The 12,515-nt window shown below is 40.4% G+C and overlaps 1 protein-coding gene across 3 annotated transcripts in view; it reads right to left on the bottom strand.

Moving 5' to 3' along the window:
* Nucleotides 1-1,112: 1,112 nt before the first annotated feature.
* PSEN1 (presenilin 1) overlaps nt 1,113-12,515 on the bottom strand; it is an 89,724-nt gene continuing 78,321 nt past the window's right edge. For all 3 annotated transcript variants that reach the window (XM_012438206.2, XM_012438205.3, XM_012438207.3), the window contains exons 10-12: nt 9,212-9,385; nt 4,389-4,507; nt 1,113-2,375 (exon numbers count right to left, since the gene is read on the bottom strand). In XM_012438206.2, coding sequence (XP_012293629.1) covers nt 2,220-2,375; nt 4,389-4,507; nt 9,212-9,385 — 449 coding nt within the window. In that variant the 3' untranslated portion in view covers nt 1,113-2,219. The remainder of the gene's footprint in view (nt 2,376-4,388; nt 4,508-9,211; nt 9,386-12,515) is intronic.

Here is a 12,515-nt window from a genome sequence, read left to right as displayed (position 1 = left end):
TTGGAGAAAGACAATAATTGTCGTCTTTCTACACAGGACAATCAATAATACATAGGATGGATTTAAATACACACACCCCACGTACCCTCTTCAGAGGAGAAACTTACCATGAAAGATGCAACACATTTGGGATCCTTAAAGAAATAAGCTAGTCTAGATTAGGGATCCCTCAAGAATGCTTCAAATCACAAATTGCTATTCAGCGGGCTCTGCTGTAGCTGTGCTTTCTCAAGGACAATACCCACACTGCCACATGTCTGAGAGAAGGAATGAATCTTGGAAGAAGGAAGTTTCACGGAAAAAATGAATTGAGATGATAGAACCTACTACTTTAAACCCCATTTTCTTTGCATAGCTCTTATTTTTCCGGTCTCTGACTGCCTAATATAAGCCAATTTCAATTTAAACTCAGGTTAGTACTAGCATACTACTCTTGAAGTTAGTTTCTTATAAAAAATATCCTGGGACAGAAAACAAATATTCTAAACTCCAAAGAGAATTTTAAACCAGATCAAATCATATGATAGATTGGGAGAGAAAACAGCAGGCAAAAGAGGTAAAAGCTGGCCCCTCTTCAGCCACAGGAGGAAAATAAGTTTCTCACAAACTCTTCCGGTCTGATCAGCATGGCTACGGGCTCTCTGCGGTAAAGAAGGTTGTGTCCCCGCAAGGCTTCGTCCAGAGGTGCCCTGGGCCCACAGGCTGATGGCTGTTTGTGTGCTTTGCCTGAGCTGCCCAGAGCCTAAACTCCATGGTAGCTGCAGCAGACACCTCCACTGCCCAGTTCACACAAAGGTACATTGAGAGGAAAGGTAACACAGACAGAGACCACAAAGCACCCACTGTGGAGCTGGTGAGGATAACCTGAAACTCCTCGACATTATTAGCTCACTGAATCCCCTTCGCTGCTGGAGGCCCCTTCTCTTTCCTCTTGGCAGTTGGTTCTCCTTCTGCCCTCAGGTTCTCCCACAGCTAAATTATGGCTTTCCTCAAACTCTTGCTTTGTGTTGATACAACTAGTTCATAACTCATGAATCACCAACTTTTGGCTATTAGTTCAAATTCTGACCTATAGTGTAGCAAAAACAAAAACAAAAAACCAGGACAGAAAGTGCTTCAACAGCCATTTTACTCTTCTTTAATTCTACTGTCTTTGGGCATACATTTCATTTGCTATGGAAATGGTCTGACAGCAGGGCTGACAGCACCGATTCATAACACATTCTTTTCATCATACAAAGAGTAAAACCCTAGAATAATGGGATCTTCTGCTACCACAACAGAGCTGCCTTACTGGCTGTACAACAGGACTGCTTGTGTGGGAGTGAGAGAAAAATGAGGACAGAGGAGGCATCTGGGGCAAGTGAACTTACAAGTATGTCTACAAATTCAGAATTTGGTGAAAAATCCAAAATTGACTTCAGGATGATAGAGAATCGATGGGAAATAGTTCTGTGATTTCCAAAATGTATTAAATTTGGAACCTGAGGTTAACACTTTTAGGATAAAGCAACCTCAGGTTCAGACTGGCCTTGGGAAGAAATGGCAATCACAGATGGTAATGAGTGTCAGTGCTTGAGAACAAAAATTGCCAAAGTCAATCTACACATCTGACTTGACTCAAAGAGGAGGGGAAACGAGTCTCATTTGAAAAGGATGAGTCTGCAGCAAAAAGTCAAAGGGAAGCTGGAGCCCCTGCCCACCTCTCCATTCTGCTGCTGGTGCCTGCTCTTCCTCACAGTACCTCCTGAAAAGTTCCAAATTCAGTTAATACAGATTTATTGGGTTGATTTTCAACATGTAGTTTAAGATGAAGAGTTCTGTTTGGTTTAAACCACTTCACCTAACCTCTTGGTAACAGTAGTCCTGAGAGTCTGCAGTGTTGGTGAAATCTTCCTGCGACCGAGGGAAAGCTGCTGATGGAGCACAGCAACTTCAGGGCCCATCATGTCTCCTTGACCTTGTCCCTCAAATCTGGTAGTTTCTGCACCGAGGGACACAGTCCACTGCGATGAAGTATGTTCAAAATTGTTTTCTATAGGCACCTCCTTCCAATGTCCAATAGTGCAGGCGGTCAGGAAAACTTGGAAGGAAGCTGCAAAAGTCCAGCAGGGAATCTTGACTTTGTTAGATGTGGACACAGGAAAGTCACCTTTGTACTCCCCAGATTTTGTTATAGTCAAAGGAGAAACATCCATGGGATTCTAACTGCAAATATGCTAGATATAAAACTGATGGAATGCTAACTGGTCCATGAAAGGCTGTACAAGATAATCTGTGGCAAAGTAGAAAACAAGCCCAAAGGTGATGGAGATTGGAAGAGCTGGCAATGCTTTCTTGAAAATGGCGAGGAGTAATAATGTAAGGCACAAACCCTGTGGAGAAGATGGAAAAGACACACATTCACACATCATTATGAAGGCATTTTCAGGTAAAACGCAATCACAAGTCTTGATTTTTAACATAGTTAACTGTTTTCCTTCAGGGTTAAATTTTAGAACAGACATTTCATTAAATCTGGAAGAGCTTTGAAAAAACTCAGCTTTTGTTTGTTTCATAGGGTTCACTATGTTATTTTATTCGTTCACATTATTTTACCCACTAATTGTAGGAAAGAAAATCTGAAAATAGGGGGGTGGGGTAAAAAAAAAAAGAAAATCTGAAAATAAGTAAAGCTATTTTGAAAAAAAGTTAAAAGATGCAGAAATTTCTATCTTAAATACTGTGTTGGCCTCTGTGATTTTAGTTTGGCTGGTTAAAAACCCAGAGGTGAAGAGCATTCATTATGCTCTGCGGGAGCCCCATTCTTCCCGCGCAGGCTCCTCCGTGAAGCATGGCGAGGTTGCAGTGTTTAAAAAATAAAATAAAAGTTTATTTATGAGGAGTATATTGCTTTCTTGTAAACACAGAGCAGCATATAATAGAGTTCATTTTTTACCCTAGTTACTGAAACACTAGAAAGTCTGGAGGCTAGGTACCATTTCAGTTTATTCAGATTAAGTAATTTTCTTAAGAGATACAACACATACAAATAAATACTTCAAATCCAGATAATGAACCTCAAAGAAGTAAAACACATCAAAATCATGATAAACCCCAAATGTAATCACAAAATGAATGCATAAGCAGTCTTCTCCAACCTCTCATCTAATTTCACTCACATACTAGATGTCAAAGGTATCACATCTTTTTTTTTTCTTTTTGAGAATGAGTCTCACTCTGTCACCCAGGCTGGAGGTGCAGTGGTGCGACCTCTGCTCACTGCAACCTGCACTTCCCAGGTTCAAGAGATTCTCCTGCCTCAGCCTCCTACGTAGATGGGATTACAGGTGCATAGCCACCATGCTCGGCTAATTTTTGTGTTTTTAGTAAAGACGGGGTTTCACTGTGTTGTTCAGGCTGGTCTCAAACTCCTGACCTCAGGTGATATGCCCACCTCGGCCTCTCTAAGTGCTGGGATTACAGGTGTGAGCCATTGCACCCGGCCAAGATATCACATCTTTAGTAAAAATAGCAGTAAGAAATATTTTATGAGTCATTTACTTAAATCATAGTTTTGAAGTTGGGCGCGGTGACTCACGCCTGTAATCCCAGCACTTTGGGAGGCCGAGGCGGGCAGATCACTTGAAGTTGGAGTTTGAGACCAGCCTGGCCAAAATGGCGAAACCCCATCTCTACTAAAACTACAAAAATTAGCCAGGTGTGGTGGTGCATGCCTGTAGTCCCAGCTACTTGGGAGGCTGAGACAGGAGGATCACTTGAAGCTAGGAGACAGAGGTTGCGGTGAGCTGAGATCGTGTCACTGCACTCTAGCCTGGGTGACAGAACAAGATTGTCTCAAAAAGAAAAAAATCGTAGTTTTGAAAGCTTCCGGGTTCATGCTATAGCACTATTAGCAAGATCTATGTGGGGTGATGCATGGCACTAGCTCCGCTCACTAGATGCTTCCTGTCTTAAGTAACACTGTATGCTATAGGCTGTGTCATTAAATGCAAAACCACCACCAAACTCTCAGTGACTAAGTCCCTGGGACTAAGTGAGGATCTTTTTACCCCTGGAAGACTGACCCTTGCAGAGCTAATTTCCTACATATCTGTGCTGCTGGGCTTGAGGCAGTGGTTCCTACACAGAAATATTTACCAGAATTTCCTGGGGAACTTTTTAAAACTACACAATTAAATAAGAATATCTCAGGGCAGAGCTTAGTGTTTTAAAAGCTCCCAAGTGACTGCAATGTGTATTGAGGTAAGATCCAATTATCAAAAAGCTCCTCAGATAAGTGGAACATTTAACCCACCTGGGGTTAAAACAGAACTGCCTTAAAGGGACTGTGTAATTGAAGTTTTGACATTAGGAGTTCAGACACATTCTTATGAGTGTACACTTACAATTAATATGGCTACAAAACAGGCTATGGTTGTGTTCCAGTCTCCACTGGCTGTTGCTGAGGCTTTACCAACCAGAACACTGTAGAAAATGAAATCTCCCAATCCAAGCTTTACTCCCCCTGAAAAGGAAAGATTACAAATATAAAAAAGTTGGTCACTCTTTGCTATGATTTCACAGTTCAAAAATATCACTGCCTTACTCAACCCCACAATGAATGAGAAAAGTCAGTAAACAATACACAAAATTAGGCTTTAGCTGGGTTTTCTTTTTTTTTTTTGGTTTTCTACAACAGGAGTTCCAGATTCTATGTGACTGTCTCTGGAGTCTTAACTATAGATGCTGCCATTTATCAATAACAATAAGTAATAATTGTCATCTATTGAATGTCTAGTTTATACCCAGCACTTGTACTAAGAAATTCTTACAAGGATTCTTATGAGATAGGCATCACTTTATCATCTTATTTTCTAAAAAATAGCTTCACTGGGCTATGATTTATGTCATAAAACTTTAAGAGACAATTCAATGATTATGGAAAATTTATAGAGCTGTACAACTATCATCACAATCCACATGTCCATCGCCCCAATCAGGTACCTTGTACCTGTTTACAGTTAATTCCCCTCCTACCCTAGGTCTTAAGCAACCACTGAATTGCTTTCTATCTTAATAAATTTGTCTTTTCTACACATTTCCTATGACTCATACAATATGTGCCTGGCCTATTTTACACAATACAATATGATATAAAATACAATATAATACTTTTGAGGTTTATCCATGACATTGCATGTGTCTATAGTTTCTTCCTTTTTATTGAAAGTTACTGGAAGCTGAATGGTTTTCCATTATATGGTTTGCTTATCCATTTACCAGTTGATGGACATCTGGATTGTTTTCAGTTGGGGGCTATTCTGAATAATGCTGCTATGAACATTCATGACCATATTCCTGTGGGGACAGATTGTTTTCACTTCTGTTGGGTAGACTCCTGGGAGTGCAACTGCTGGGCTACGTGAGCTTAGGTTTTTAGCTTTTTGATAAACTGCCAAATCATGTTCCACACTGGCTGTGCCAGTTTGCATTTCCACCAGCAACAACTGAGAGTTCCAGTTTCTTTACATCCTCACTAGCACTTGGTATTGTTAGTGTTTTGATTCTAGCACGCTGATTAATGATGTTAAGCAGCTTTTTATAAGCTTATTAGCCATTAAATATCTCTTTTGGTGAAATGTCTAGTCAAAGCATTTCCTTATCTTAAATTTGGGCTATTGTCTTCTTATTAAGTTGTAAGCATCTTTTATATATATCTTAAATACCAGTCCTTTAACAGGACTTCAATATGATTGCAAATATTTTCTCTCAGCTGATAACTTACTTTCTTTTTTTTTTTTAAAGTCATCTCGCTCCACTGCAACCTCCACCTCCTGGTTTCAAGCAATTCTCCTGCCTCAGTCTCTTGAGTAGCTGGGATTACAGATAAGTGCCACCATGTCTGGCTAATTTTTATATTTTTAGTAGATATTGGGTTTCAACATGTTGGCCAGGCTGGTCTCAAACTCCTAACGTCAGGTGATCCACCCACCAAGGCCTCCCAAAGTGCTGTTATTACAGGCATGAGCCACCACACCTGGCCTTCTGTTTCTTAATGGTATTAAAAAAAATTTTTTTTGGCCAGGTGCAGTGGCTCACGCCTGTAATCCCAGCACTTTGGGAGGCCAAGGTGGGCAGATCAATTGAGGTCAGGAGGTCAAGACCAGCCTGGCCAACATGGTGAAGGCCTGTCTCTACTAAAAATACAAAAATTAGCCGGGTGTGTTGATGTGCGCCTGTAGTCCCAGCTACTCGGGAGGCTGAGGCAGGAGTATTGCTTGAACCTGGGAGGCAGAGGTTGCAGTAAGCTAAGATCACGCCACTGCACTCCAGGCTGGGCGACAACAGTGAAACTCTGTCTCAAACAAAAATAAAAAATAAAAATTTAATTGTGGTAAGATACCCATAAAGTTTACCACCTTAACCCTTTTTCAGTGAACAGTTCAACGACACTAGGTATAATCATATCACTGTGCTACCATCACCATCTATCCACAGAACTCTTCATCTTGTAAAACTGAAACTCTATACCCATTAAACAACGATTCTTCATTTCCCTCCCCCTAGCCCCTGGCAACCACCGTTCTACTTTCTGACTCTATTGAGTTTAATAGTCTGATAAAAGCAGAATCATACAGTGTTTTTCTTTTTGTAACTGGCTTATTTCACTTAGCATAATATCCTCAATATTTATTCATGCTGTAACATGTCAGAATTCTCTTCCTTTTTAAAGCTGAATAATAAAACGGAACAAAAATTTAAATTAAAAAGGTAAGACATTTTTATTCACTGCAAAGGTAGCTGGTCTTTTAGCGAATTTCAAGATCTACTTCCCACAGCCAGCAGACCAGTAACAGGTTCATCCTAAGTGTACTACTACTGATAGACTGCTTCTTTTTATAACCAAGCAATATTCTGTTGTATCTATATACCACATTTATTATCCACTTATCAGTTAATAGGCATGTGGGTTATTTCCATTTTTGCCTGTTATAACAATATTACTATGACCATTTGTGTATGTGTCTTTGTGTTGACATATGTTTTATTTCTCAAACATATATGCAGGAGTAGAATTACTGGGTCGTATTTAATCTTTTAAAGAACTACCGAACTGTTTTCCAAAATCACCATACTATCTTACATTCCCAACAGCAGCATATGAGGATTCTAGTTTCTTCACATCCTCACCAACATCTGTTATTGTCTATCTTTTTTTTATTATAGCCATTCTAGTGGGTATAAAGTGGTACCTATTGTGGTTTTGACTGGCATTTCCCTGATGGCTAATGATGTTGAGTATCTTTTCATGTGTTTATTGACCATTTCTACATTTTCTTTGGAGAACTATACATTCAGATCCTTTGATCAGTTTTCTAATTAAATGTTAAATGTTGACTTTTTAACAGGTTGTTTTGGAAGACATTTGTGCCTTTTAGCAACTGACTTCTAGTGTAAACTGAACCTTTTTGTAAGTACCCATAAGTCTGGTTTAACATATTCAAACCATCAGAGACGGTGAAGTGTGTGCTAAATGATAAGATGATGAAACACACCTGTTATTACTTTATATTGGATTCAGAGAAAGAAAATACTGATCTCAAGTTAGGAGGGGAAATACAAGAGTTTCCTTTTTTTAAACAAAAAGTTGGAGATGAAGAGGAGGAGGTCACAAAGAGTACTCTGAGGAGAGAGAATCTTCAAATTAGAAAAGGCAGTCATGTAAGAATTACACTGCTGCTCTGGTCAACAACTATTACATATTCTTTCTTTTGGCTCCTGGTGCCTGTGAGAAAAGAGAAAAGTAGCAGAAGAGGCAACCTAATTATGGTGGTAACTGAGGGCAGAAAAAAATCCCAGCAAAGGCAAGCTAAAGCCAGCTGTGAGAGCACGAAGATATGTCTACTTTCCCAGGAGTGTGCAAGTCATAGGCTGCGGCTGGGCTTTGATATCTGGGAAAATCAGCCAAGCAGTAAAGTCATGAATATACCCAGTCAAAGTTCTGACTCAGTTAAAAGCTTGAGGACAAGGTGTAAAAATTGCTCTCTTCTCCTCCTCAAACTGAAGGATGATGTCAAGGTCATAATTAGTGACTAAAGATGCTAAGGAAACTAGGTGTTTGTTTCTTTAAAACTACTTAATATTCTTGTTGCAATGTTTTAATCAAGTTTCACTTTGGCAAAAACAAGAAAACCAAAAATAACTTAGTTGGGAAATATGCTAAACTCATTCAATGAACCACATCTCTAACTAAGACTACCTGAAGAGATGGCCCAGCCCTAACCAAGGGGCTTTAATGGCTGCTGTTTCTAAGAAGCCCTATGTGTTACCTTAAATCTATCAAGCGGGACACATCTCAGACACTGAAGAAATACTTGCATTTCTGCCAATATCCTATATCTCTTTTTCTTTAAAATTAATAAAATATAGCACTTGCCAACAAAGGAATAATGTACAAGGTTGTATCATACAAATCTACAGGTCTCTGTACAGCAGAGTGAAACATATTAATGAAATTTTTGTAGACAAGTATATGACAGCCATAAGTCTTAATTGGAATAATTTTTTACTTTATAACGTAAATGCCAAAAGGTCAGGCTGTAAAAGGCCAAGTTAAAAAGTCTGAAGGGGCCGGGTGCGGTGGCTCAAGCCTGTAATCCCAGCACTTTGGGAGGCCGAGGTGGGCGGATCACGAGGTCAAGAGATCGAGACCATCCTGGCCAACACGGTGAAACCCCGTCTCCACTAAAAATACAAAAATTGGCTGGGTGTGGTGGTGCGCCGGTAGTCCCAGCTACTCAGGAGGCTGATGCAGGAGAATTGCTTGAACCCGGGAGGTGGAGGTTGCAGTGAGCCAAGGTTGTGCCACTGCACTCCAGCCTGGTGACTGGCGACAGAGTAAGACTCTGTCTCCAAAAAAAAAAAAAAAAAAAAGTTTGAAGGGAAGAATTTGGCCTATCAACCAACTTTTTATTTATTTATTATTAAATTATTTATCAACCAACTTTGGGCATATTCATGACTTTACTGCTTGGCTGATTTTAGGTCTTAGATAGGATTAACCAACTTTTTTATAATAAAAAGCACTATTACTGATATTTCCCACTAAAAGCTATATATGATACAGAATTAGACTGTAACACTATCAATTCATTTTACTTTTGAAAAGATTGATAATGCAGCCGCCTAAAGGAATCCATGACTTTGCAACATAGAGAAATGCACATACTTTCCTCTGGGTCTTCACCAGCAAGGATGCTGCTGGAAAGTTCCTGGACAGCAGCCCGTGACTCAGGTGTAGAGCGATGAGGCCCTAGATGACTGTCCCTCTGGGCTTCCCATTCCTCACTGAAGCCGCCATCATCATTCTCTGCAACAGTGTCTTGTGACTCCCTTTCTGTGCCTTCAAGAGAAAGTGAAAGTTACAGCTCTAATATTTAGAAAAACTTAATACCTTTAAGAAAATTACATGGGGCCGGGCATGGTGGCTCATGCCTATAATCCCAACACTTTGGGTGGCCGAGGTAGGTGGATCACAAGGTCAAGAGATCGAGACCATCCTGGTCAACATGGTGAAATCCCGTCTCTACTAAAAATACAAAAACAACATTAGCTGGGCATGGTGGCATGCGCCTGTAGTCCCAGCTACTCGGGAGGCTGAGGCAGGAGAATTGCTTGAACCCAGGAGGCAGAGGTTGCGATGAGCCGAGATCGCGCCACTGCACTCCAGCCTGGGTAACAAGAGTGAAACTCCTACTCAAAAAAAAAAAAAAAAAGAAAATTACATGGAAACAGTTAACTAGCTGACTGTCACTGTAACCAGCAGGCCCTTAAACCACAAAGCACCTGCTGTACCAGTGCCTGCTGGTGGTTTATTCAACAGCAATTTTCCCTCTTATTTCCTGAGGGCAGAATCCTGAATTGTTTGAGTTCCCACCCCTCTCCCACATGACTTTCAGGGTAAATCCTGACCAATCCAAGCCAAGCATAGTAATCCCACCACCATACCTCTTCCTAACGAAAGCTCTAAGGCTGTGAGGTTGTGACTTGGTATGAACCAATGAGTGGAAAAGCAAAGTCTGCTAGGATTCCTGGGGAAATTTTTCTCACTCTTTAAGAGAGACTAAAGGAAAAAATAAACAGTCCCCTTCTTCCCTTGACTGTTGCTTTATCTAGATATGATGCCTAGAACTACAGCTGTCCTGACCACGAGGAGCAGTGGGCTGAAGACCAAGCCTATACACTAGTGATGGTACAGTACGAAGCTGGGCTACTTGAAAACATCCATGAGCCACCAAATTAACCAACCCTACAAATTTCAAATGTCTACACCTCAGGCCTTCCTGTCACATCAAATAATACATTTCTTCTTTGTTTAAGGCAACTGAGTGGGCTTTTTATCTTTTGCAACTGAAAGATTCCTAACTGTTGGCACTCACCTTTGGATTTAGTGACAAAGTTATAAAAAGTGGCTTCATTCTGGAGGGTGGATTGGGAAAGGAGGGGGAGTGAATGTCTTTATGGGTCAGTCATTTTGTTATAATGGTATCAATCTGATTGAAAATGGTGAGCACAACAGTCTGAAAAACTTCCATACATTAAAAATAATTAAAATATATAAATAATATTCAAAATACTTTTATTCTTCCTTCATTTTTTATAAAAGTAATACATGCTCAGAGCAGAAGTAGATTTACCATGAATAAGCAAAGCTTCCTTGCATGGCTTTCTCTGGGAGAGCCCTCACAATTTGGTATTGGTAGATTTATATTCTTTTTATTAACCAGGTCTCCACAAAACCTGAATCACCTCTGGTTTGGAGTTTACAAAATCATATAAGAATAAGATTTATAGGCCAGGCGTGGTGGCTCACGCCTGTAATCCCAGCACTTTGGGAGGCTGAGGAGGAGGATCACCTGAGGTCAGGAGTTCGAGACCAGCCTGCCCAACATGGTGAAACCCTGTCTCTATGAAAAAAAAAAAAAAAATTAAGATTTATAAATGAAAACAGCAGTACCTGTTCTGCCCCCTCCCTCCTCACTCATTCCTACTTTAAACTCTTTTAGTCATTTCTTTTGGAATTTACCTCCATAATTAATTATAAGTAGCATGCTCCTTGAGGCATAACTTGATGTTTTAATTTTGGGTACTTATTTACCTACTATAGAGAGGATAAAGTATTAGGGCTCATCCTAATGCATCCTTATGCACACATACAGATGTAACTCTTCTTGTCTTCCCAACGCCATAACCTTATGTTAAATTCAGTTTTATATTCTCACTACGCAAATAGTATTCGTAACTAAACTACTCTGTTACAGCCAGAATATACTATAATTACGTTTGCTTTCTTGAACAAGTTTTTGTTTTCTTTGGAAAACTGCCTCATTTTTTTCCATTGATGAATTTTTTATTATTATCTATGACAAATTTATCCTCAAATGCTCTGACAGTTCAACCACATCAGGTAATCTCTCAGTTCTTCGTTTTTTTCTTGCACAGATATCCCTCCTGTAGCCCTACACCCTTTTGTTCCAACATAACTTCTAGTTCCATTAACACAGTGATTGTCAATTAGGGATAGTACCTCCCTTCCAGGGGGTGTTTGGAAATAACTAGGGTAGAGGAGTTTTTTATTATCACAAGGCCTCAAAGCCACTATTGGCATTTAGTGGGTGAGGAGCTAGGGATGTTAAATATCTTGCAATGTGTGGGGAAGTCCCACAGAATGAAGAACTGTGCCCTCCAAGTTCCTCAGTGAGAGCAGCACTCTCACTGAGGAAGCCTGCAGTTCATCCAGCCTTCTCATTTCAAAGCCCTCGCTTATGTTGTCCCTCTCCTGGAAAGCTCTTCCTCCACCATTCAGCTGGCCATCACCTATTATCACTTCTTCAGGGAAGTACCCCTTGACTTTCCAGGATACCTAAGATTCCCCTATTACAAACCTTCATAGCAACTTACACATCTTCTTCATAATACCTATCACAACTGTATGAATTATTTATGTAATAATTTCTTGACCTTCTAGCTCCCCAAATAGACTATATATAAGCTCCACAAGAGAAGGGGAATCTTGTTCAGTGCTATATCCCCAGGGCCTAGCACAGATTCAGGTGCTCAGCCAACATCTGTCAAAGGAATGAAATCTTGATATATCACTCATACTCACATATATTTTTTATATATATATATATATATATATATATATCCCTTCATGCTCACAGACAACCGTTTTGATTTTCTTTAGCTTAACACAGGTTAACACAAGAACCAGGCTATGGCAATTCTTTCCAGTATATTTCTTACTTTTCTATCAGGTTTACTAGTGGTCTTGATGGCAGCAGCAGCCCATCTGGAGTGGCTGCTGCAAAGATGCCAGCTGCAGCAGGGAAGGCGCAGCTAGGGCTGCACACTCTGCGAGCTGGCGGGAGCCAGGAACAGGCAGGAGCCCTGTCCCCTTCTGAGTTGGTAGGAAAGAAGCCCCGCACTCCCACAGCTGCAGCTTCCCAGCTGTAGCTGTAGACCTGGGCATC

This window comes from Aotus nancymaae, unplaced genomic scaffold, assembly GCF_030222135.1.
Source record: "Aotus nancymaae isolate 86718 unplaced genomic scaffold, 86718_ANA_hifiasm-v0.15.2.pri h1tg000011l, whole genome shotgun sequence".
Taxonomy (NCBI): Eukaryota; Metazoa; Chordata; class Mammalia; order Primates; family Aotidae; genus Aotus; species Aotus nancymaae.
This window is presented reverse-complemented; position numbering and strand designations above follow the sequence as displayed.